General features: G+C 42.0%; 2 protein-coding genes across 4 annotated transcripts in view; both read right to left on the reverse strand.

Annotated features, from left to right (window-relative positions):
• LOC113123128 (cyclic AMP receptor-like protein A) overlaps nt 1-20,768 on the reverse strand; it is a 43,635-nt gene extending 22,867 nt beyond the window's left edge. The window contains exons 1-11 of one of the 3 annotated variants that reach the window (XM_026294950.1): nt 20,614-20,768; nt 17,431-17,483; nt 16,591-16,645; nt 15,456-15,512; nt 15,297-15,357; nt 12,941-13,028; nt 9,835-9,924; nt 9,299-9,337; nt 7,182-7,337; nt 5,371-5,449; nt 2,016-2,063 (exon numbers count right to left, since the gene is read on the reverse strand). In XM_026294950.1, the coding sequence (XP_026150735.1) occupies nt 2,016-2,063; nt 5,371-5,449; nt 7,182-7,337; nt 9,299-9,337; nt 9,835-9,924; nt 12,941-13,028; nt 15,297-15,357; nt 15,456-15,512; nt 16,591-16,645; nt 17,431-17,483; nt 20,614-20,694 (807 nt within the window). In that variant the 5' untranslated portion in view covers nt 20,695-20,768. The remainder of the gene's footprint in view (nt 1-2,015; nt 2,064-5,370; nt 5,450-7,181; nt 7,338-9,298; nt 9,338-9,834; nt 9,925-12,940; nt 13,029-15,296; nt 15,358-15,455; nt 15,513-16,590; nt 16,646-17,430; nt 17,484-20,613) is intronic. The other 2 variants (XM_026294951.1, XM_026294952.1) reach the window with 2 other exon arrangements.
• Nucleotides 20,769-22,761: 1,993 nt separating this feature from the next.
• LOC113122906 (mid1-interacting protein 1-B-like) lies at nt 22,762-24,758 on the reverse strand. The gene is made up of 2 exons (XM_026294568.1): nt 24,603-24,758; nt 22,762-24,385 (listed from the first exon to the last, which is right to left on the reverse strand). The coding sequence occupies exon 2, from the start codon at nt 24,051-24,053 to the stop codon at nt 23,556-23,558; it is 498 nt and encodes a 165-aa protein (XP_026150353.1). The 5' UTR covers nt 24,054-24,385; nt 24,603-24,758; the 3' UTR covers nt 22,762-23,555.
• Nucleotides 24,759-25,646: the final 888 nt, after the last annotated feature.

Below are 25,646 nucleotides of genomic sequence, written 5' to 3' on the forward strand. Positions count from 1 at the left end.
AGAGAGAGGAAGGGAGAAAAAGAAAAATGGGGGGGGGGGGCGGACGGACTGAAAGGCATAGAGGAAAACAGTTGGGAACCAGGAGAGCGACTGGGAAAAAGAAAGGAGAAAACAGGGAGTGTGATAAAACCCACTGCTGACTTATTTACACTCTGTGCAACACATATCAATTAGCCCACATGAACCGTGTGCGTGTGTTGCTGCCACACATTCACACATACACACATCACTGGTGAAGGTTATGCAAGTTCAGCATGTAGTAATTACATCTGCCACTTAGGGGCAGCATCTACATAACCTTAACCCTAACCTGCCCTCCACACCTCACCCTGCTGGGTGGCGGTGCATCAGCAGTGCAGAGGAGAGGGAGGAGGGGGAGTGGGTAACTAAAAGCAGGGCAGCAAGGAATTGCCACTATTGGATTGTTAACTTTTCTAGAGTTGTGCTGCCACACTGACCACCTTTGTGGAGGATGCCTTAGTTATGTGGAATTTAGGGCTTTATATTTTAATGATTTGGCATCTCCATAGCGATGCTTATGTGTAGGTAGCCAGGGTTTAGTGTCTAACTGGAGGACACTTAAATATCTGCAGCCAGAAGCCCAGTTTAAATGACACAGAAAGAAGCTTTCAGTCTGAGAGGGAGGAAAGACTTCCCAGTACCAGCATTTTATAAGAAATCCATTAAATGGTTACTCTAGCAATTTAGTATTGCACTTCCATAAAGTTTAGGGACTCACAAGAGACACGTTTCAAAAAGAATGTCTAAATGGAAGCACCAGAGATTGAGCTACCCTGAATTTTACTCCCAAGTATAAGTCAGGCTTCAAAATTACTGGCTCTTACAATTCCTATAATGCCACCAATTTCATCTTTTTGTTAAAGCCTTCCTTGCCCATCTTTCACTCCACCCATCTGTAATGCAGCATTTCATCAATGTGTTGTTTCCATGCCATAATAACCCAGATGACATCAACAGCATTATTTTTTTCCAGTTTAGACAGTTTTCTACACAGTGACAACAGACTGTTCTGACAGGCTATCATTAAAGTACCAAGCCCATTAAAGTACCACCTTATCTTAAAATGATCTTAAAGCAGGATTTATACTCTGTCCAAACTCCATTTCAGATGGTCAGACTTCATGTTGGAAATCAACACCCTTCCAACCCTGGATAGGGACAGTTTGTGACCGAAGACATCTGTAACTTTCCAAAACAGACATCCCTGCATTTACATCCACTTCAGGCCATGGCTGATCATCGGTTTGAAAGTAAGAGAGGATCTAGGTGTTGTACTTTTCTCCCCAGCTCTGTTTTTATTTGATACACACCTATTTCTCTCATTTTTCATATGAACAACCGAGTGCAACACCACAAATATCTGCCATGAGGAATTTGTAAGAAAACCTGTGCCATCCTCCTCAGATTTAAACAAAATTCCATCTCGCCCTCTCCATCATGGTCAGCCTTTCACTCCACCTTTGAATGTGGCAGTTTCAGAACAATTATAAATCCATTTGAATGTATCACACTGTCTCTTATGAAATTGTTCTGTTGGAACATTATGTGTAAAACAGACATTAACCTTACAAAAACAAGCAGCAAACTCTTTCCCCAGTCACATTTCTCTTTCTCGGTTTTCATATTCCCTGACTCTTTGTGTCCTGTTTCTCAATCTGTCTTCTCTTGGTATGAATATAATTCACATGTGGCTCTTCTTTTTCCTCTTCTGTTCCCTGCTAATTCAGTAAGGTCAGAACAGAGAGGCACTGCAGCTCCCCAGATTGAAACACACATGTGCGTGCATGGCCACATTAATATACATACACGAGCTCACACACAGAAAGAGAGTCATGAGGTCAAATTGCTTCCTGCTGTGTTTGACACCTACCCAGCATGAACACAGGAGTTAATCCTGCACACACACTAGTCCTCACGCTCTACATGCATGTGTGTGTATGTGCATTCGCATGAGCGCGTGCACTAAGAAATGTGATGGCCAGACAGGCCATTACCTTTCGTCTCTCCCTCTCCGGGTTGAAGGTTCCCAACCATGACTGCATCTGCTCAGAAAAGACACAAAACAGAAAGAAAAGGTCAGAGCTATTACTTGGGGCAAAATAAATAAATAAATTACTATAGTGCTTGGATCACCTAAATCAATTGTTTTTTTCCTAGAGAGGCATGGCTTTGGGTTCAGAGGTGGGTATCTGCTCTGACAAGCTGGAACACACATCACATAGGCTATTACACTAACGCAAAATCCTTCCACTTTCTTACTCATCCCTGCAAAACCACCTAATTCACAGCAGAGTGTAGAGCTTAGAGGCAGAGAGGAGCAGTTAAACAGCTCCCGGCATCTCACAAAAAGAGGGAAGTGATCAGCGACAGTGCACACAATATGACATCAGGAAGAAGAAGGAAAGGCAACGGGTGTAGAGAAAGAGGAAAGAGTTTTTGAAGAAGTGTTAAAGAAAAAGGAAAAAGTGGAGCAGACATGGCAGATTGGTGATCTCCAGAGAGAACGTGGGAACACTTTTCGCTCTTCCTCTATCTCCGCTCTCGGGGGAATGCAGGGAAAATGTCAACAGTTGCGCACAAGAATACACACTCACTCACATGCACGCCCACAGCGAAGCACAAGACTGGGATTTGTAATGGTGGGATAGGGGTGGGGGGCCATAGAAAGCCAGAAGGTTTATGTAACCCAGGACATCACAGACAAATCTCTGGAGGCCCTGTGTGAGCTTCAAGCACACACACAAAAAGTCAGCATGATCAAGATGCACTAACAGTTCTTCTGTTCTGCTATTTATTAACTCAGTGTTGCCATGGTTTCTGTGCGCTGACGTGATTGTCATTGTAAATATATGTGTGACCATGGTGTGTTTGTGCAGCGCAAGAAAAAAAAAAAAAAAGACTGTAGCCATTGTGTCATTAGACTGCACTTATTAAAGAGCAGCCCTTTGCCATTCAGCTAAGCACCACTATCCATCAAAATCAACAAACACTGATAATAAGTGGCAATGTCATTAGACTTCAGCCAGGTCTCCTGCGTTCGTACCCAGCTTTTGCTGCAATCTTGCTTAAGCCGCTCCACACAAAGGAGAGCAATTCAGCCTATTAAGTGTTGAGGCGTGAGGCTTAGGAGGAAAAAAGCAGGAATGTACAAATCCCACCTGTAAAACAAACACACCACCACACTCTCAGACCTCTCTGTGTGTCCTGATAATGACGTATTAGCCTTCAAATCCCTTGATTTAGTATATGCTCACACAGTCACTCTGAATGTGTCCATGTCTTTCTAAATAATCCTGGTGTAAATAACTTGAACTTGATAAACCAATGCATTAAAGTAAGTAATTTTCACCTACAATGCTTCTCTCTCCAGAAAACTGGAGAAACTTCTCTGTCCAGCTAACATCCCACCTCTCAGCCTCCACTTCTTTATTCCTTTCTCGGTTGCATTGCCACCTACCCTGCTTTCAAAGCTTTTGAAATTCTTTCAACTGAGACAGCCTGCAGCTGAAAAGAGATAAGGCTTGAGCTCTTCATAAATATGATAGAGAAAGCAAAACGGCAGAGTGAAGGGGAAGGGGGAGTAAGACATGGAGGCAGAAGGGAAAAGGGAAAATAACGGAGTAGAGACAAAGACAGACAGAGATAGAAGGAGGTGGAAAGGAAAAGAGGAGGAGAATGAAAATGAGAAAGGTGGAAAACAGAGATACAGTGAGACGAGAGGAAGAGGGGGAGACAGCTGAATACTGAGCTGAATGAATTATGAGATGCAGGTTCAGAACCTGCTACATTCATTCATTCTATTTATCACATTCATGATAAAAAAAGCTGTGTGGCTTCTTTCCCTTCCCTTGAGCTACCTGCTGTGTGTCTGTCTCAGATGTCCTATGTCTTCAGCCCAGATGTCTGCAAAATCTGTCTTGATGTCCTATCTCTCACTCTGACAACCAAACAAAGAATGTCAACATTCATGATGAGCCTGTTGTGGCTTTAGGCTGATCCTCCTTACTCTCTTCCCGTACTTGATAAATCACACCAGAAGACACACGCACATTTAAGTAACACTGCAGTGCCCTTGTAGTGTCACTAAAGCCACATTGTGTGTGGTGTCGTCAGATCAGTGGAATGGCAGCTATGTGAATCTTATGGAATGCTGCCTCTGCGCTTCTACTATACCATTACAATGGAAACTAGAGGCTAGCACTGACAAGAGATCAGCTAAGTGGTAAATCAGTTACGTGACTGATCACCTACATAAACTGATTGTTTAGAGCAGTGGCTTTTAAACTTTATGTTTCCAACAAACACCAAAGGGCAAACAAAATCTCAAGGCACTCATATACATGCAGAATAGCCTTTGGAAAATGTATTATCACTCTTTATCGCTCTAAACATTTATTCTTATTTACTAAAACACAAAAATATTATTTCTGTCCTAAATAATAGTAATACAATTATCTCAGAAGATTATCAATAGACAGATTACTACTTTTCTATGAAGAAAAAAATACTATAAATACTAAATATATCATTGCTACATCAATCCTACTGAATACACAGTTCTTTTTAATTGTTGTATTGTTTTACAATGTGTTTTATGATCCAGTTAAGCACAAAACACCATTTGTGCCATGAACACTGTTTTAGAGAATAAAATGTTGAAAAAAAGAAATCACACAGGTACAGAGAGGACATCTTTAGATAATGTGTTTGCCCAAACAACAGCCCAAATACCCTAACTAGTCAATTTATAACAATAAAAAAAAGGGGAAGCTGGAAATCTTCACATCTGAATCCAAGTGAATGATGAACATCTTTATTTTATCAATGAATTAAAGGAACTATGTGCAGTTACTAATAGAATTAGAGCTTCTCCCTTTGGTGCCTCCCAGTAATGGGTGACCCCCCAAAACACATACAGGACTAGGTACTTTCTACACACAAATAGTTACATTTTCACTGAAACGTAATGAGATTTTAAACAAAACCGAATGTTTTGTTTCTAATTCAACTATGACCTGGCTGTATACACTCATACCTTCAAATTCTGTAGCTCAGACAACCTGGCTAAACTTTGTGTTTGCATGTGTGGTTATTGTTTGAGTGACTATTTTTGCAGTGCGATCATGATCTCAAAGCAATTGCTTATTGTATCACATGCATACACTTTTTTTGATTTTTATGAGAGTTCTAACAGTATTCCACCCAAATACAGAAATATAAGAACAAACAAACAGCAATTCTGTCTTAGCTTTCACTGATGTCAATTTTCTAAAAGATCACAATGCATTTGGACTCAAATAAACTGCCAGTGTGTTGTGTTGCTGCTGCTGCTGCTTGTTGAGTACTCACCCTCTCATTGGCCACACAGATGATCCTGGCATAGCAGCAGATCATCAGGAATATGAGGCTGAACAGAGGCACGTACCATCTGCAAAGCACAGACACAAACAGATAGTAAGAAAGCGCCAAATGTGGAATGCTATTAAGATAATTCCTGTTGTTTCATATGTGATGTTTATTATTTAGCTTCCTAGGAGTCCTGTCTCAAGTGGAAAAACAGGAGGTTTGCAGCATTCTTTAGACCAAAAGAAATTATAGATACTGAATGAAAAAATGTGAAATTAAGACAAAGTAGACAGCATTTAGGTTTCTACAAGTGTGAAGTATCATAATGGTGAAGAAAGAGGAGAAAGCTAGACGAGGACAAAAGATTATGCCAGCAAGGCCACAATGCTAGAAATGCATGGCATTTCTCTGGGGTGACAGTTAATGGAAACATGTGGTAGAATAATATTTCAGGTATGCCTGAGCGAATCATTGAGAGCAAGACGGACGAGGAAAACTGGGGTGATGGCTTTGCTGAAATGGCTGGCTTGTGTTATGCAACTTCTCGGGAGGTGATGTAAGCATTGGGTTTCAGCCTCTCACTGAAATCACCAATCACGCCTTTGTCTAACTTTACTAGACAGGCTCCTGGTCAATACTTCTCTGTTCAGCCTTAGTAGTGCTGAGCAGCTGAGATTAAGCTGTGTGACGCCCAAGTCCTCCTGAGCAGCTGGCATCAAACACACCTACGTGATAAACATATTGGTCTATGCAGAGGAAGAAAATCAAGAGTAATTATAGGTCTACTCACGATCCAGGGAAAAGGCTGACATTTAAAACAAAGAATCTGAATTTTTCTCTGACCTATAAATACAGGCACACATATGGTTTCAAAAGAAAATTAACTGGGAATAAATGTCCAACATGCCTGAAAAGTCTTTGCCATGTGTGGTGGTAAAAACTAAATCTTTTACCATCATCTCAAAATGCAAGCACTGGGTCTTTGGCCTCCTGAGCATTATCAATTTTAACTTTTTATTGGCAGTGGAATCTGATACAGTAGGTGTTCGTTTCACAATAAGGAACATGGGGGCTGCTTTATTTTTATTTCTCTGAATGCACATGGCTGTGCATGTGTATGTATGATTCTACACAGGTTCAATAATGGGATGGGACAATTACGCCAGCGCAAGTCCTGTTAATGATGGAGAGATGGGGTGGGGTGGGGTGGGGTGGGGGGGGGGGGGGTTTGGTGGAGAGGGGAAAGGAGGGGGTGGCCTTTTTAACAATAGTGTGGGGGGCTGCGAGGAGAAGAGAGTGACGGGCGGCAGCTACAAAGTGCTCTAATTAGCATGATAATGATCTGCCATTAGAGTCCGCTGTGCTCTACAGCTGAGCACTACCCGGAGAGAGTGAGTGCAAACGGGTAGTAGAGATGGGGAGGAAAGAATGAGAGAGAGGGAGAAAGAGAGAGAGAATGAAACAGAGCCAGAGAGAGAGGGAGAGGGTATGGAGTGGGCAGAGGATGATAAAAATGAAGACAAGAATAGAGGTGAGGATGGAAACGTGGATTGATGATGGCAGATTGTGGGTCAGGACCAGAAAGAGCAGAAATAAAAAAGAAGTGCTAGGTGATTAAAAGACAGGGAGAGGGATAAGGTCATAGAGAGAATGAAAGGAATAGCAGAAAGAGGCTGCAGCCAATACATCGACTGGGGAAAGATGGATAAAAAGATACAGAAGGGACTCCAAGGGTTGGATGACAGCAAGCAAGGGTGAAAAGCCCGACACTGGCAGAAAGAAAGATCACCACATGCCCACAGATTCAATCTCACAGCCTCGTCCTGGCCTTCCCTCTGGTACTGCTCTGAAGGGGAGAGTGAGTCTTGGATGAAGAAGTGCACAGTAGGAGATGAGAGTGCGGTGGGGACCCATCTATGCGGGTTAGTTGGCGACTGCAGCTGTCAAGTCTGACCTGCAAGATCCTAACGCTGAATAAAAGATCACAATCTACCTGTTCAATGACATACACAGGGACAGGACAACCCAAACCACCCAGCAAAGGACAACAGCAACAAAAAAAAGAAAGAGCAGAGTGTGCAGGGTGTGTTTCACCAAATGCACTAAGATGAAAAGGAAACAAGTCTAATAAGACTTTGCAGATGTGTTTGCTGTTTTGTGAAGCAGTAAGCTTGAGTGAAATGCTAATGCTATGGAGACATGTTCCGAATTTCATGACAAACCTCATGGTGACACCAGAGGAAAACTCTCACTAAAGTCAGTCTAGGGGAGATCAATGGCAGCCCTAAATGTAATGACAACCTATCCAATAGAGATTGACATGTTTTAATCTGGACCAGAGTGGTGGATCAACTGATTATCAATATCAATTTGTCCATTTTAGCGCTGTTCGTGGTAGGGGCCTTTCAGTGTGGAGTCTGCATGTTCTCCCTGTGCTTGTGTGGGTTTTCTCCAGGTACTCTGGTTTCCTCCCACAGTCCAAAAACATGTATGTCAGGTTGATTGGTGACTCTAAATTGCCCATAGGAGTGAGTGTGAGTGTGTGAGGTTGTTTGTCTCTATGTGGCCCTGTGATGGACTGGTGACCTGTCCAGGGTGGACCCCTGTCTTTCACCCAAAGACAGATGGGATAGGTTCCAGCAGATCCCTGTGACCCTAGAAATAGGACTAGGCGGGTATAGAAAATGGATGAATGGATGAATGGAATTTGTCCATTTTTCAGTGGCATTTCTCACCAGGGCTCATGACACACACCAATGGAAACCTCTGGCAGAGGTGACTCAGCTAAGCTCAAGTGCTGCTGACTCAACCCCTGAAATTCTGCACCTCTGTCACACAGCCCTGTCCTCTGCTTTTCATTCTCCTTTTTCTTTCATACCCTCTTCTTCCCCTCCAAGCCTCCCCTACCTCCTCTGTCCTGTCTGCTCTGATGAAGACACACTATAGGGCGTGGGCAGAAATGAGGGCAATCTATTTTTCTGACTCTCCTCTCCTTCCCATTCGGCTATGCTGTCCATCTTTCCTTCCCCTGCTGAGTAATTCCCTGCCTCTCTGACCATACCCCGTATGGCTCTCCTCCCACCTTTTCCACTTTTCGCCTTTAATACCACAACCTCTGCCCTCCTGCGCGTTACACAGCAAGCTGTCAGGAAGACGCCGTGTGTTTGAGCGTATGTGTTTTTTTCATTGACGGGTGCTGCCTTGGCCTCTAATCCCTCGTCTGGTTTGATGTAATTAGAGCTAATGAAGATTCCCTGATCCTGTGAGCAGCTCATCCCCCTGGGCCACGACAGCGCGGAAAACTAGAAAAAGCCGGGTAGCGGAGGAGCGCTGATAAAAGAGACATGGGCTCATTTAGCATAGCTGATAGCTATGTGTTGTTCTGTATGTGTGTGTGTGAGTGTCTGCGTGAGTCTGTCTGCGGGCGTGTGTGTGTGCTTATTTGTTTAGAAAGATTGATTCCCTGCTGATGCTGCGAGCAGCAACGCGATTACCTTGGCTCATAGCAAAGTGTTATTGTGTGCGCGTGTGTGTGTGTTTCTGCGCCAGGGGATTGGCAGAGCCCTTGCAGACTTAGGGCCAGTTGCAGAAAGCAGTAGACAGGCATAATCCTTCATAGTCGTCCTAAACACTTAAATACACAGTGTAGCAACTCGCCTAAATCTGACAAGGCAGAGGCAGATACAGCAACATCTACGTGTGTGCGCACACACACGCGCATGCACGCAAGCGCGCGCGTGCGCACACACACACATACACACACACACACACACACAGTTTGGCCTTAAACCAAGAGGGAAAAAACCCTGCAGGCTCCCATGATATGCAACCCGTCACATTTCCCCGCAGAGACAGCACTCCTCCCCCTTCCTCCTCCCCATCTCCCCCAGTGGGGAAAGCTTTGATGGCGGCACTGAAAGGGTCTACTTACATCCCAAATCTCCAGGCTACGTGATCGTCTGTGATCCAGCTGGGGGAAGAGAGAGAGAAAGAGAGAGAGAGAGCAATGAGGGGGTTACAAAGGAAAAGGAGAGCGTGAGCGGAAGAGAGACTTGTGTGACTGCAGAGGGGGAAAGCTGTGCAGCTGTAGCTATTAATAAGCCGAAAGTGGAAAGGGAGAGTCGAGCCCGGAGATTAAGGCTCTGTCCCAATTCTCATTCCGCCGCCTCCTCTCCTCGGCCTCTTCCCCTTTTCCTCACCCCCTTAACTACCCTCCAAACAAATAATGCCTTCCCTATTCACCACAAGAACTGAAGAGTGTGAGGGGGCACTTTACTCTGGGCAAAGATGAGCTGATAATTGCCAGTTTTTATCACATAGAACCGTATGACAGAAAGAGCCAGCCTAGAGCTGGAATGAGGCCAGTGCTGTGGCTCTCCTTGAAAGAAAAGACATTTAACAGAAATAACGCTCTTACTGGCTGACAAAACAAAAAAGATTATGCTACAGCTGGATGGCTATACTCACCACCAGGCTCCTGCGGGGCCATAGTAACCCTTTAGCAGCGGTAGAGAGGCCATGACCAAAGGCACCCCCCATGCCATCAGATGGTACAACCTGATAAAAGGCAGACATTTATTTCATTACGAGCACAGAGAGCAGGAGGCTTTGCCTCTGAGAAAAAAACATAACTAAATCAATTCTTCTTTGGTTCATCCCTCTGTTGGCACTCACATCAGGGTCATTTTTCAGGTGGAGACAAATGCCTATACAGCCAGTCTGAAAATTACTCATGGTAATATAAACCATAATTACCATCACAGTGAAAAAGATGATTGGCAGAGGGGACGCCTGCATCAAAACCACAAACAGGATGCAGAGCCTCACTCAGCAGGCGTTAGTCACTAATAAATTTAAGGACAAGACTGAGTAAACTGTGTCTGCATGTGTCTGCATGAACTTCATAGTTTAAGCAGCATACTCTTATTTAATAAAGGAAAGATGGAGACAGATGTAATACTGTCTATCATAGAGAAATTATATCATTTCTGATGAGAATCTAAGAGGTTTGAAAAATCCCAATTGCCGAACTTAGCTGTTTTTGTGTTTGTGTTTGTGTGTGTGTGTGACAGATGAGGTGTGTGCTCCCATCTCTTAGGCATCAGTGTGGCCATCAATACTTTATAGAGCATACAGCGTTGCCTGGTCAATAGAGTAGAAGTCCTGCCCTGACCTGTTCCAAGTGTAGTCAATTGAGCAGTGGTGACACAGCTGACACACATTCAATCCCTCTTGAGTTGTGTACCACACGCACGCACGCACGCACACACACACACACACACACGCGCGCGCACGCACGCACACACACACCAACACATAGTCACTCTCTTTCAGTGGAACACACTGTACCCCCCTCCTCAATCTGGTGGACAGCAGTGTGAGTGTGTGGGAGGTGGTGGAGAAAGAGAGATGGCTGGCAGTTTAAATAGAAGAGTGGGTGGGAAAGAGACATTGGAAATGTATAGATCCAGAGAAAGAGAGAGAGTATTTTGATTGAACACAAGAGCCAGTGTGAGAGACAAGGGAGAAAGGTTAGGAAAAAAAAGACATGGTGGAAGTGCTAAGAACAGACAAAACAATGGAATGACAAACTGAACGAGTGAAGGAGCAAAAGAGAAAGCAAGGAAGGCAGAGTGAGAAAGAGACACAGACAAAGAGAGAGAGTGGATCTGTATGATAGTGGGAGGAGAGATACAAATGGTGAAATCAGTGCTGCCAGTCTGACTGGTGCAGGGGGGGGGGGGTTGTCAGAAAATCAATGTCGAGAGCTTGCAAAGCCACAAACACACACCAGCGTGCACATACTGCGCACATACCTCACACGCTCGCACCGCTTTGAGAGGGAGATGACGAAGTCCGGAGCTGAACGCAACATGGGCTTAATGAGGCACAGCAGGACTGCTCTGCGCTCTGCATTTCACACACCTGCATGCACACACACACATGCAGAGACACATACACATACCAGCTCATGCAGAAATCTCTCTCGAGGCTCAATCTCATTTCTCATTGCCTCACACCACTTTTTTGTTCCCACCCTCCGTCTTTAGCTTCACTGTTACCTCTCTCTACCCACAGAAGATTCAGTTCGGCTGAATATATCCTTCAAACACTCACACACACACACACACTACAGTGTAATGGTTTATGAATGAACAAATCGCCAGAGGTTATGGAGAACGAAGTCTGGATGATCTAAGTGTGATTGAAGTGGATGCAAGAGAAGAGACGTGTGTTTCTGTGTATGTGTGTGTGTGTGTATGTGTGTGTGTGTGGGTGTGGGTGTGGGTGTGGGAGCAAGGATGGAAGGTTGGGTTCAGGAGCTGAGGGGCATGCATTTTAAGGCCATGTGCAAACACATACAACTTACATACAATCTATGAGCAGTCAATACATTACAGTCAATACACAACAGCCCCCCAAACGTCTTGTCTTTGCCTTGCCATTAAAAACCATTAAGGCATTGTATTTTACCCTCCACATCATTTGTAACCAGCGACATAAATACAGACGTTCTAGCATTATTCACACAGCTTTGCACCCTGCATGAAAGAAATGCAGCCCTGCTTGTTCATTTCAATGTACTGACACAACGGGCAGGTAGGGAGGGTCCTCCAGGTCTTCTAGGGTCTGAGCAGCTAATGAGTTTAATATATTTCAACTTTTTCTGCAAAGCATTGAATTGTTTTACACCTGTATGAATACATACGCATGAGAAGTACACAGCTGATATGGCTCCTAATCGAGCTGATTTTGACCCCCTAGGCTGCCCCTTTCCCTGTATCGATAAAACTGTCTTCTTCTGAGTTATACCGCCACTATATTGTTTGGCTTATTGCTAATCAATGCAACAAAACTCCCATGGGGTGGGGGCATCTCTCTTTACCAGCCCTACCCCTCACTGTACACCTAAGCACATCTACAGGGGACAACCATCAGCCATCAACATGACTTGGATAACAGAGTAGCCGCTAACTTGTTAAAGCTGCCTTTTTTTCCTGCCCGCACAGTGCGATACATGTTTTTTTTAGATTGTGTGTCGGTGTCACAAAGCTCTGTGCTAGGCTGGAAAATGAGAAAATACCTAACACACACACACGCAAAATCACATTCACACTTGCACTGTAGAGTGCTCATGGGAGTTTGAGCGACAGAAACACAGAGCCACAAAGCGTGAAGATGGGTGCGCACACGCAAACACACACTTAACGGCTGACACTCACTCCCTTTTCAATTAGAGCGTCGGCTGGCTGGAACAGAAAAGGAGGAGGAGGAGGTGGAGGACGGGGAAAGAGGAGGGGGCTGTCAATGCTCTGTGGGGAGACACATGCTCTGGCAGACCAAACACATATGCGGAGGAAAGCGGTCACAACAAAACAAGAGATAAATAAACATTCCAAGGGAGACACAGAGGCAGAGAAATGCTTGTTTTGCATGAGGGATGAACAGTTTCTTAGGGTTAGTCTGTCATTTATATACCAAATCAATCTAAAATATTGAAAAGAATAATCGGTAAATAAACCAGTTAATGGTGAAAATGCATGTTAGTTGCAGCCCTAACAGCTTTACTCACATCTCAAATTTGTTGGTGCTTATTTCTCTGACCAGGTTGAGGTAGAGATTCAGAGTGATGAGGCAAACCCAGGCCAAGGCACTCCAGTCTGCAGAGACACACACAGAAAAACAACAAGGTCAAATTACAGCACAGCTCCCCAACCACACAGTATGCATCTTTGAATTGGTGTCGAAATGTACACTTATGTATGAGAGAGCGAGTGTGCATGTGTGTGTGTGTGTGTGTTTGTGTGAGTGTGAGTGTGTGTGTGTGTGTGTGTGTTCACTTTTTGATAAATGAAGGCCCATTCTGCAGTAATATGAGGGAAACCTGTGGCTTAGGGTGATGGATGAGAGGGGGGAGAGCAGAAAGAGATAATGATGAACTGTGGAAAAGCAGAGGGAGATAACCGGAGTGGGGGCGAGAAAGGAGGAAAAGAAAAGAAAAGTGAGGTGCAGGGACGAGTAGACTAGACTGAGTGTAAAGACACTCAAAAGAAGAAGTGAAGAAAGGAAAAGGAAGACGCAGTCAGCAGAAGGGGAAAATGAATGTATTTTACAGAGACAAGGACAAGTCTAGAAAGCTCACTTCCCTTTTTCTGCCCTTGTATTCAGCCCTTTTGCTTTATATGTGTGTGCATGTGTGTGTGTTGTGACATGACAGGCAAAGCTAGTCGTCACAACGATGAGTTCTTTGAGCCACACTCTCAGCTTACTCAGTTTCACAACAAACTCCACGCACATGCACACAATATGCAAAACACACTCTTTTCTCACGCTCAAGGAACCTTTTGGAAAAACATGTAGCGACTAAAAAAGGAGGAGCCTGGCTGTCTATGTCATTAAGACAATCAATTACTGTCACTGTAATAACGACCACATTTTATATAACCAAATAGCAGCCAAAGCTTTGTTTAACTCGACAACACACAGCTCAGCTTCACCACCTGTCCTGGCAGGGCCCCCCCGTTACCATCTTCCATTTCAAACACATTTCATAAAATTTTATTGGTTGGAGTTAAAAGGAGAGCTGTGCTATGTAGCTCCCACTAGACTCCATGCTTTGCAACAGAACAAAGTGCCTGTTCAGCCTGTGTTTATGTACAGCCGTTTGTCCTCAGCGTGACGATCCTCATGATAAACCGAGGTGACATGCACAAACCCTGCAGCACTAACTCACTGCCCATTAACCCTGTATCTGTCCGTGTGTGTGTGTGTGTGTGTGTGTGCGTGTCTGCCTGCGAGACCAATAACACAAGCCTGTCGAAGTGTTGTATTGGCAGCCAGTCCTAACTAAGAATCCTTATGCTAATCAAGACTAAAGTAGATGTAATTGCAGCAAATGCCAGCAAAGCAAATAAAACCAAGGTTTTATTTAACGTAAAAAGAAACCAGCCTTATCTGAACAAATCACAAAAGACACCCCCCCCCCCCCCCCCATTTTTCCACAAATCATCTGTTTATAGATGTCCCTGATTAACCCAAATGAAATACTGCAGCCCTCTGCAGTCATTGGAGGAAAATAATCTCCTCATACAAGGAACGGTGATGAAACACTCAGGCATCTGGTTTGAGGGCGGTATTATGAATGGCTGCAATGGGACAATAACTGCACAGCATGGTGCTCGACACCCAGGTGTTACATCACTGCTGTGGGTGTGGTAATCTTGGTATGTGTGTTTAAATGCTCCTAAATAAAATGCGAGTTTACATATCGCATTCTTGCCCTTGATTGCTAGAATGACTCCATACAAAAGGCGATGTTCCCCCACTGCAATTTGAAAGCTTTTGCAGAAGACACATAGTTCAAGCTCGTCAAATAAATGCAATAAAAACAAATAGGTTGGCTTCTTCACATATAAAACTATTCCCACATTTAAATTATACAGATACGATAAACTCATTGTTCTAGATACACAGCAGAAAAACAGGATAAAATAAAAAAGCTTGACTCATTCTTGGTTTATGAACATTTCAACATTTCTAAGGATTGTAGCCGTGCAATTTGGGGTTACTAAGTTGTCACAGCAATGATTTGCAGTGATCTTTTTATATAAATCTCAGCCTGAGTTTGCAGACTGTTTGACCAATAGCTGTGATTTGACATTTATTTATTTGAAAGCAGAATTTTATGACTTTCAAGAGTTCCCCATGATACATTTCCAAAAGCTCTGGGTAACTATAAGACGGACAAATCAGTGTCCGGGTACATTTTGTTCTCAAGCCAAAAAAGCGAAATGATAAAGCAATATTATTTTCCACTGTGATTTATGAGCTCTTCAACAGATGTCAGTGATCTTTGCTCTTTCTTTACTGGCTTACTCATCTTTTTGTGCAAAGTGGACTAGTGATTAATTTATTAAGTTCTATCTTACCAAAGTAAGTTAGCCACCAGGCCTGGAAGTCACAGAGACGTCCTTCTCGATGGGACTCACCCTGGGCAAGGAAAGACATCACATCACAGAGAAGCATATTCAACAACGTCTGAAAGGCTACTATGTGTATGTTTAGCAAAACAGGCAAGAGCACCTCACCATGACATATGCTATGCTGTCAAAAAAGGCAGCGACAGTCAAGCTGAGAATCATCTTCTGTAGAGAAAATGAGAAAAAATGAGATGGAGAGACATTCTCTCAGAACATTCCTACTAAAAACACCAATGCATTTATATTCACTCAGAAAGAAGGGCAAATAATAGATCAAATGATCACTGATGTGGCTGACAGCTTGGCATACGACATCCCTGGTGACAACTCTGAAAATATCACAGAGGAGAGAGTCCCCCTAATTCCTTCTGTACAAACTAAGCTGTGTATTTTAATAAAATAAATCGATAATCTGTGTGATTCAGAATTTGAGAGGGCATTTGCTATGTATGCTAACTAGGGGTGTTTGTAGAGGTGGTAACACACTGTGGCTGTGGTATTTACATAAAAAGATAAAGACACAAACACACATACAGCCCCTTTATCACTTGGTGTCCAGCAATGACCCTGTGAAAGGGTACAGAGAAAAAGCAGAGAGAGGAGAGAGAGGAGAAGAAGGAGGGGCAAGGTGGAAACAGAAAAAGAGCACAGGACAGCCAGAGAGCACTAAAGACCATTGACTGACTGATAACCATTGTGAGGGGAGGGAGAGGTAGAGGACGAGGAAGGAGGTGCGGCCATGCTGTGTGACCGGGTGAAGAGGTAATGGGATCCATCACAGTCCAACATTAAGCTGTCATTTACTTCAGATTAAGAGGATAACATGCTGCTAAACCTGACAGACCTGTCGGACTGGCTTCAGAAACAAAAACTGGCTTCAGACTCTACAAGCTGCACACTCAAAAAAATACACACAGTACATTATGTATTTTATGAAAAGCAAAAATTCAATTTATCTGGAAAAAAAAATGTCTTAATATTTTTTAATGTACACTCAAACCCAAAGTATAATGCAAATCCCTTCATTTGGAGAGGAGGGAAAAGCAGAAGACAGCAGTTATTATCACAGACAAACCATGAGTCAATTAACTCTACAATTGATTAATCTGCGCATTTTAATTGGGTTCAATTATGCCAAGATTTGCCATGGTTAAATTGAACATATTTCCAGTGGCACTGGAGCAAAGAGAAATAGGGGAAAAAATTGTAAAAGCACACTGTGCACTGCAGTGTACAAATTTACCTGAGCCAAAGAATGATGCCTACGAAGCAGCCAGATCACAAACAGCATGAAAAGACTGTGTAGAGAGAAGAAAGACAACAGTGAGAAGTGGCTTACTAATTGCAGGCTCTAATGACCATGTACTCTCATAATGCACATAAATACATCATAACACTACCAACACTCTCTAACCTTCAGTCCTCTATTAACTGCTGATATTTAGCTTGTATTAAGATCACTTATCATGAAAGTAATATTTGTTTAGAATGAAACTAAACGTGCACTTGCCAAAGACCTGATTGGCAGCACATGAAAGACTAACCCACCATCAAGACTAAATTTGGAAGCCAATGTGTAAAGATGCAGTTTAACAAATCATTACCAGACGCCACGCCAAAATTACAACTCACTACTGCAACAAATGTGAAAACCTCCTTTAGGATCCCAACATATTAATTTCCCTTGGTCTAAAACTTGCCTTAAAAAACTGTTGTTCAATTAAACTGATATGCCATTCAATAGTATAGACTGTAGCCCTGAGCCTCTGAGATAAATAATTTAGTTTGACTAATATTTTAAATGCAAAGCTTAAGTTCTGATGCTGCAGTTACATCTACCATTGTTTGTGAACTGAATAAACTTGGATTACTTTTACTTCACTAAACAGAAATAACAGAAGTACAGGCTGTGACCAATACAATAACATCTTAGACAAAGCCTCACAGCTGAACATTAAAGGCTTTACAAAGTTAGTGTTCACTACAGAGATGCTGTGCAGTTAAATAATTTATAGCAGGAAAAAAAGGAAGGGTTCAAGACAAAGAATTATTCTAGAAAAAGATAATATGAAGTAATATTTACCATCCTAATAAAGAGAAAGTTCCTGTGGCTCGTTTTACTGTTAGAATCACCACCTGTAAATCAGAAACAACTTATTACTGCATGGCTGATTCCAATAAACAAAAAAACAACTGATCAAGGTCGACTTATGCATTACCTGCTCTGTGTAATGTTTTTTTCCTTTAAGTAAACCACTGTGGAGATGTGTAACAAATACTATATTATTATCATTGTAATCATAAGCTTGGCTGAGTTGACAAGGCTGCCATTTGTTCAAGTGTGCCTTGTGTCTTGTACATGAGTGGACATGTACACAATTAGAGCTGTACACCTTTGCAACATGCTGACACCTAAAGTATTTAGGAATGTCACCTGCAAATGCATTTGACAGAATTTAACCCATTATAAAACATGGAGGTCTGTTAAAAGACAGTTCAATCAGATGTGTGTTTACATGACTCGATGCTCTACATATTTCGTACAAAGCAACATCCAAACCGAAACTGATTTTAGACATCCTCAAAGAGAAAGATAAACAAATGAATGAAAGACATATCTGAGATAGGCCTGTGAGTTTCAGGGCAAAGGAAAGGCCCAATAGAAGCCTTGCATCCAAGATAAACCACAGCACGTCCACACTACGGGCTGTGCTACGTCAATGCTGTAGCTGTGACTGTCATACCCTTGTATTCTTCGAGAAGGTAACAAAGGACTACCTGTAAACAGGGACTGCAGAAACAATGTGAATGTGCTTCCTCATATAGATAACAGATCTACTGCCAAATAAGTTTATGCAATTCAACTGTTTTATTAAGTGTATGGAAGTGGATTTCAATTTTACACTAGTGTGAGATCTTGGCATACAGTTAGATTGTTCAGACAGCAAACATTTGATTTATTACTACCTATCTAGACAGATATTTTTTCTCTAAGGCCGTTTACCAGTTTATTACTGCTTTAATTACATTTCAATGATGGCTCCCAAAATGGGGTGTTAAAATGCCCGTACTCCTTGAACTTTCTTACAGACTGTTTTATAGTACATGAGTGAACCTGCCTTTTCAAAGGATTATTATTTCACTTTTGAAAGGTTTTCTTCTGGCATGAATCTCGTGCAAACATTCGTCTCATAGTTATCATGGACAATACAGTACTATAAAAAGTTAACTTCATTCTCAGCCCTAAATACTGAAAAGGGTAAGTCAGCAGAACCTTATTGAAACAAAAGAAATCTGATGGTTTTGTATAAAGATAGTGTATAAAGCACTAACTAATGCTTAATTGCTCCAAACCAATAGCATAAAATTCACAGTAGTCTTGTAGACATAACTGACTGAGGGCATATTTACTGAATAGCATTGAGCTGTGCTGAAAAATCCTGACCTAAAACTCCAATTAACACAAAATGGTCTAGTTAAGATTCAAACTGCACATAAATACATAATATGGATCTTGGACAGACCAGATTTATGAACATGAATTATGGAACAAAGAAATAAAAATACGACGCTGCAGTCATGCCAGCAGCACATACAGTAGCATGACGACGCATTAAGTACCTTGTTTAATTTCCCTACAGGAGACTGAAAACGCCACCTACACAAACATTAAAATTTTGTCCACAATCCTGAAGAATATTGAACAATGAAGGATGTGGAATCATGTATTAACGCTTTAGTAATAATGTTCACTAGGAGTGTGATATGTAACACAAACTGAGACAACAGGCTAGGTTGAAGTGTGCCATCTGTATGTAGGTTAGTCAGTCAGTGTACTGGAGAATGTCATTGACTGCTTGCAGTTTTGAGTGATTGCTTATCAGCAAATGAGAGATTTGAGCACATGATAACCTGATGTCTAATGCTGCCATACAATGCCACACCTACTTAGAGTAATATGTTTACTGCACCAGAGACAGCACAGATTCTGTAAGTGATCTCTGACTAGCCTATGTCAACCCAGATACAGCAAAAAGCTCTAACTGAAAGGGCAAGCGTCGAAAAGGTTGATCATTATCTCTTATCCTGACTTCCATGGAGAGTTCATCTCACCACTGCAGGGCCAGAACAGAAACACCGTGGCTAAGATGAGTAATCACAAGATCCTCAAGTGCGACAAGGTGACTTCCAGTGTGCAGTGCTTGACCACTCTTAGGAGGCAAGACACAACAGCTACGTTTTGTGGCTCTGTAGACTAGCACCCTAAACTGGATGCAAAGTGCAACAGGGCACCATCTTACACAACACACAAGCACTATTGTGTGGGGAAATTTGGGGAAGTTAAATGCCAGTGTAGCAGTATTTGTGATAAGCTGCACAGGTCTAGTGGCAGATGCAAGGGCTTCAGCAAGGATGGAGTTGCAGTGATCCATACAAGAGATCAGCATTTGAGCCAAGTGCATGGCGAGGAGAGGGCAAACCCTCTTTATGATAAACAGGACAAATCTACAGGAGTGGAAATTGCTGCTAAAGCCACTACATAATAATAAAGACTATCTAGCCAAATCAAAACACAGTTTCAACATCTGAACATCATAAGCTTCACAAGATTAATACAAATTTGTTTCACCCCCATTGCCATCAGGCTCTACAATACCTTAGCCAAAGGCAGACAACTGACTACCCTCACTACTGACTGACTAATTAACTACAACACCACATGACTTTTCATAGTCTCACACTTCAGCATCTGACTTATCATAATCAATTCATCATTACAGGATAAGAAAACGAGAATCTGTGCTTATTTGTATTAACCAGTGAGACACATATCTGAGGAATAAACATGCAAATACGTTGGTTACCATGAGGCAAAGAAAACTTCGTTTAATAAAGCATTTGTAAGAATAAACACATAACATTAAAGCCGTCCCGTTAGCTCTTGATAAGCCGCTGAGCCAGAAACCGAAGCTTGTTTTGTGAAATGTTTTAATAAGCTAACCTGGATAGTTTTAATAAAACAATAATTAATGCAGCTAAATAGCATGTTAGCTACATGAGCTCAGTTTAACGTTGTAGTTTCGCACCAGGAATCACGTCGTTCGTCACTTATTCGACCGACCTATCAATAATCAATCGTGTCGAGTAAGGAATTATCAATACAGAAAAAGTCACCAAGTGAGCTAACCGTGAAGCCTTATGGTTAGCTAACCAGCTAATTAGCTACAAAGCTAAAACTGAGTTTGTAGAAATACTAGATACTCACGCATCGATAGTCTTCTGAATGTGTATTAAAAAACACGCAGCTTGAATCGTTAGTCACTGGCTTTGGGGTTTGATTGTCCATTTTGATTCACGATGAATTTGAGGTAATTTCGCCTGAATTTGTTTTTGTTTTGCTGCAGCTTTCGCTCTACTTCCTGTTTGTACCGTGCGCGCGAAGGGACAAATTAGTCGCTGTTCGAAATGTCACTGAAAAACCTTTGATTAAAAATCACCTTTGTAAATCTTGTCTTTAGGTGCAAACATCCACAAATCTATTTCCATCGCCTCATTTATGGGCTTTTACGGTAGATATGATCAAATATTATGTTTTGTACAACTTTGATACTGGAGTGTTGGTGTTTTCTGCTACTGTATACTTTTGCTCCTTACTTTTTCGAAGAAAACATTACAATGGAAACAGAAAGGGACAATATTAAAAGACAGTATTAAAATAAAACTAAGTAGCCTACATTTCTGATTAAAAAAATCTATATATAAATATCCTAATATATAGCAAAAAAATAAAAATTGCAACCAAATAGGCCCACATAATAAAGTTGCACCATATATCAGATTAAAAGTCCATTGTGCCATATTGAGATTAATGTATTAAAGTGACTTTCTATTCCCTTTGCTAGCGTTCCTTTCACCCAGTGGAGTCACATTAAGAGACATTAACATGACATGTTTACATGTTTTCGTCATTGTGTGTTTGATTTATCTTAATTTTAGGCGTAGGCGTGTATGTGTATGAGAGAGACAGAGTGAAACTGGCAAGTGGGTGTGTGGCACTTTATTGTGACCTATTGTGACACTGAAACTCTAGCTGCACTCATTATCTTCTGTAGCCTTTGAGTTTTTTACTGTCAGTTACTAAAACAACAGTGAAATGTTATTTCTTTTTTTTCAAAGTATTACATACGACAACACATGCATGCACAAAACAGAAGTACTATAGTCCCCCTTTGCTCCCTTTTTTATACTTGTAACTGTCATATCCATTCAAAGTCCTACAGCATCAAATATTTACTGGTTTACTGTTTTTTTATTTTGTTTAGCTACTGCAGTGTAGTCTGGGAAATATTTCTTGGACGCAATCAGATTGACATCTAAAGAAAAATGTTTTTAAATGCATTGCAAATTATACGTCTTTTTTACTTGACCATTCCTTTCCCTCAGGCTCTTTGGCTTTAACCTTCAAGGTGTTGTCACATTCCTCACCCTACAGATAATTTTGAATCTACCTCTCCCTGAAAACGTATTTTACATTGCTGGTGGTTTAGGGAAACCACATTATTTAAATGGTTGTTGTGGTGGTTGTTTTAATAAATCTTTTTTTCTATCTTGTTAGGTGTATTAATAGTACTGTTAGGGCTATTGTATTATTGGCTTGTGGCTAATAGCAAATAAATGTATCTACAAAATCTGGTGTTGTTTTTGTTCTGCCACGTTTTTCCACTGAATAGTTATAAGTGGGCTCTCTCAAGTTCAGACACAAATACTCCAAAATATCTAAGAATACCATTCTGAAGCAATAAACAGTGTTTTTAATAAAACTAAATTCTTGAACAGGATCCACTTGACAAGAGGAGAGCAACAATTGTGACTGACTCTGCAGCATTTACATGCTGTCTCTGCACAGCTATGATTACATCACCCTGCTTTCCAAACTGAGGGGGTAGAACTGAACATCCTCCCAAAGAGAGATGCAAACAATTGTGTTACTGTCTAAGTGCTTTTATGTTTTGTCTATTGTCTTTTGTCAGTTTAGACACTTTAACCTGATCCTGTCTGAATCTTGGTTGCCACCCACATCTCAGATATTTTCTATTACAAGAATTGTGCCAAAGAAATATTTTAACTCTATTTTTTATATTGCAATGAAAATTTTAACTGGAGAATTACAGATTTTTAGACACTGATAATTTTTGAATAACATTGTTGAAAAATGAAAATGTAAATGAATAAACTATATGATGCTGTTTTTGGTTATAAGGGAAATATAGGTATGCCTTGTACAAGAGAGAGTAAAGATAAGCAAACCATGTTTTCTAGGCTTAATTCTGTTTTTGTGCCAGTCCTCCTGTACTCCACGGCTTGAATTTTAATATAACTTCAGCCATTTCAAATCATACACATCAAACAAAGGTAGTGTAAATAAAAGTTTATTTTAGAAACAAGTATAGGTATAAAAAGGATGCAGAACGTTTATACAAAAGCATTTGCTAATTTTAACAGATGGACACGCCTTGATAAAAAAAAATCAATGGGAATAAAAACAATGCATCTACTGGAAAACGTCATTATTCTCTATGTAGAAGATTTATCAGTTGATTCCAGTTCACTGACCATGTAGGCCAATAGGCGATCATAGGCAGCTACAGTAAGCATCTGCCTCCTTCCATACAAGTACAATATAAAGACACAGGCAGATTGAAAGTATAGCACTGGTCATACATAGACAAATACATTTGGACACACTAACATCATTAGCAACACAATGGAAGCTAGATCTTTTGCCAGCACCCCCCCATCATAGGGGGCCGTCCAAATGACTCGTCCTGTAGTTCATACAGTTCACTTCTCCAACTTTGAAATAACAAGAGGCTCTCACTCATACAGCATGAGGTAATAAATACATTAAATAAAGGTTTAAATATGTTTCATCTGTGTATCGCTGAAAGCGTGATGTGTACAACACTTTGGAGTGCAAAACATAGGAGTTTGGTGCTAAGTACACAAATGCTTTAAGATCAACACATCTACAGTCAATTCCATAGAGCAGACCAACACCATGTAGGCCATTAAATAGAAATAAGCTGCCCTTTTCTCCACCATTCTTATGATTGTCCAAGTCATCAGTAGTATCAGCAGCAGCAGCAATAAGGCCAATTTAGAGAAATCATGTCAGCCAAAAAAAAGGGGGTTCCGTGGTCTCCGGGTTTACTGGCCCCATCCTCCGATGCCAATCTCCTGCTTGTAACGCTTGGTGAGACAGTTGGCCTGCTGTGTGAGCTTGGACAGCACCTCCTGCAGACCCGTCAGATGGTATTGGAACTGCTTCGCCAAATCCTCGTCCTCCTCTTCGTCCTCCTCGGAGGATGCTGATGACATTGACGCAGAGGAGGAGGTGGATGCGGACGAGTTTGTGCGGGTGATCTTCATGCCCTCCTTGCACCTCTCATCGGCTGCGGCGCACCGGACCCCCCACTCGATGTCCCTGCGGATGGACTTGAGCAGCTGGTAGTAGCTGTACATGTCCCCCTCGTCCTCATCTGACTTCAGGGAGCTCATCTCACTCTCCTCATCCAGCGGGACGTCCCGCAGCAGGCTCGGCACCATGACGGTCTGGTCCATGTTGTTCACGGCGCCAATGAAGCGGTTCATGGCGTTGAAGAGGGAGTTTTTCTGGTTAGGGGTTTCTGTCAGCTGCATCATCATCTTGGCGAGAGGGTTTTTGTTCAGGAATAGAAGTGAAAGCGTAGATCCGAGCTGCTTGTCTTATGTACTCTCCGCTGCGAGTGCCCTGCTTCAGTTATCTGCTGCTGCGGGGATTGGCTGTCCTGTAAATCAGGCGAGCTGCGCTGATGCTTGGGCACGGTCCTTAAGTTTCCCTTAGATCAGTTTTTGTGCCCTTCTCGTAATTTCTAAGACGTGGGAAGACGGGATCGCCTTTATACTGCGCTACTGTGCAGGTGGTTTCGTGCCCTAAAGGCGGTGCCAGTACCTGTTTGTCAAGTTCTTCCACCTCAGTGGAAACCGGATCCCTTGACCTGAAATAGCACACAGCAGAGAGGTATGGCACGTTTTCTACAAGAGGAGTGGCTTCATATTTAACAGGATTTACCCATGTAAGACAAACAACCCTGATGCTCTGAAGGAAAAAAGCATCACATCCTCAGGCAGCCTGTCATTTTTTAAGATACACCCAGTGATTTATGCGCAATTACGCAGAATTACTGATCAACACTCATCCCAAACTTAACTTACCGTGCAATACGCTCTACCCTGAATCTGTGCTACGGATCTTCATCCGCTAAAACAAATGACTGACATTGCATTACCACATCTCACATTCTGTTCCGATGAGCCAGACACAGCGACATTCAGGGCGAGGCCTGACCGAGCGGCCTGGGGTCATGAATATTCATTAAACAAGCCATCAGCCCACTGCTCGAGCTTCCAGGAAATCCAATCAGATGGCCATATATCTCAGAGGCGGGACAAGTCCATGTTGGGCCAATGACGAGGCCACGGTTGGAAGCTGTGTTACCAAACAGAGGCAACACTTTGTCCAGCTTCATGCCTGTGAATGATTGTTGATTTAATTCTTACATTGACTTCAGGGTGTTACCACCAATGGAAGAAGTATTTAGATGGTTTACCTAGACTAAAGTACTAATACACTAAGTAAAAGTACTTTATTGCCTACATTCAAAATCCTCCTTTCACTATTTTTGGTCCAGTCTGTACACACAACATCTCTTATCTGTCCTGGAATTGATTTTTGTGGAATATTTGAAAAGCAAATACAGCTGTCAAATAAATGTAGTGGAGTAAAAAGTAGGCCTTAACACTCATCTTTGAAATGTAGTGGTGTAGTTGCATGAAGTAACATAAAATGGACAGTATTTCATACTTAGCTATTTTCATTCTGACTAACTGTGCCCTGTCCAGGAGATCTCTAGGAATGCTGCATGAAAACTTGCCAGGGGATCCACTCATATCCAACACAACAGAAAACATTAGAGCAATAATCCAAGATGTCCTAAATTAGCAATGGGATAGTGAAGTAATTGTTGCCGCATCATGAAGCTTCTCTAAAAAATATATCCTTGTTGCAACTGTCCAATTATAAGACAATTATAGTGATAAAATGGGGAATACAAATGTGCCACATGCACACGAGCAATCTCTACAGAAATATTACCAGCCTAGTTATTTCCCCTCGGGGTAACTTTAACCTAAGACAGTTACAGTACAGACAAGCTTTGCAGATTACACTTAAAGCCAAACTGTTGCACCAGCCACTTT

The sequence above is a fragment of the Mastacembelus armatus genome, chromosome 21, assembly GCF_900324485.2.
Source record: "Mastacembelus armatus chromosome 21, fMasArm1.2, whole genome shotgun sequence".
Lineage (NCBI taxonomy): Eukaryota > Metazoa > Chordata > Actinopteri > Synbranchiformes > Mastacembelidae > Mastacembelus > Mastacembelus armatus.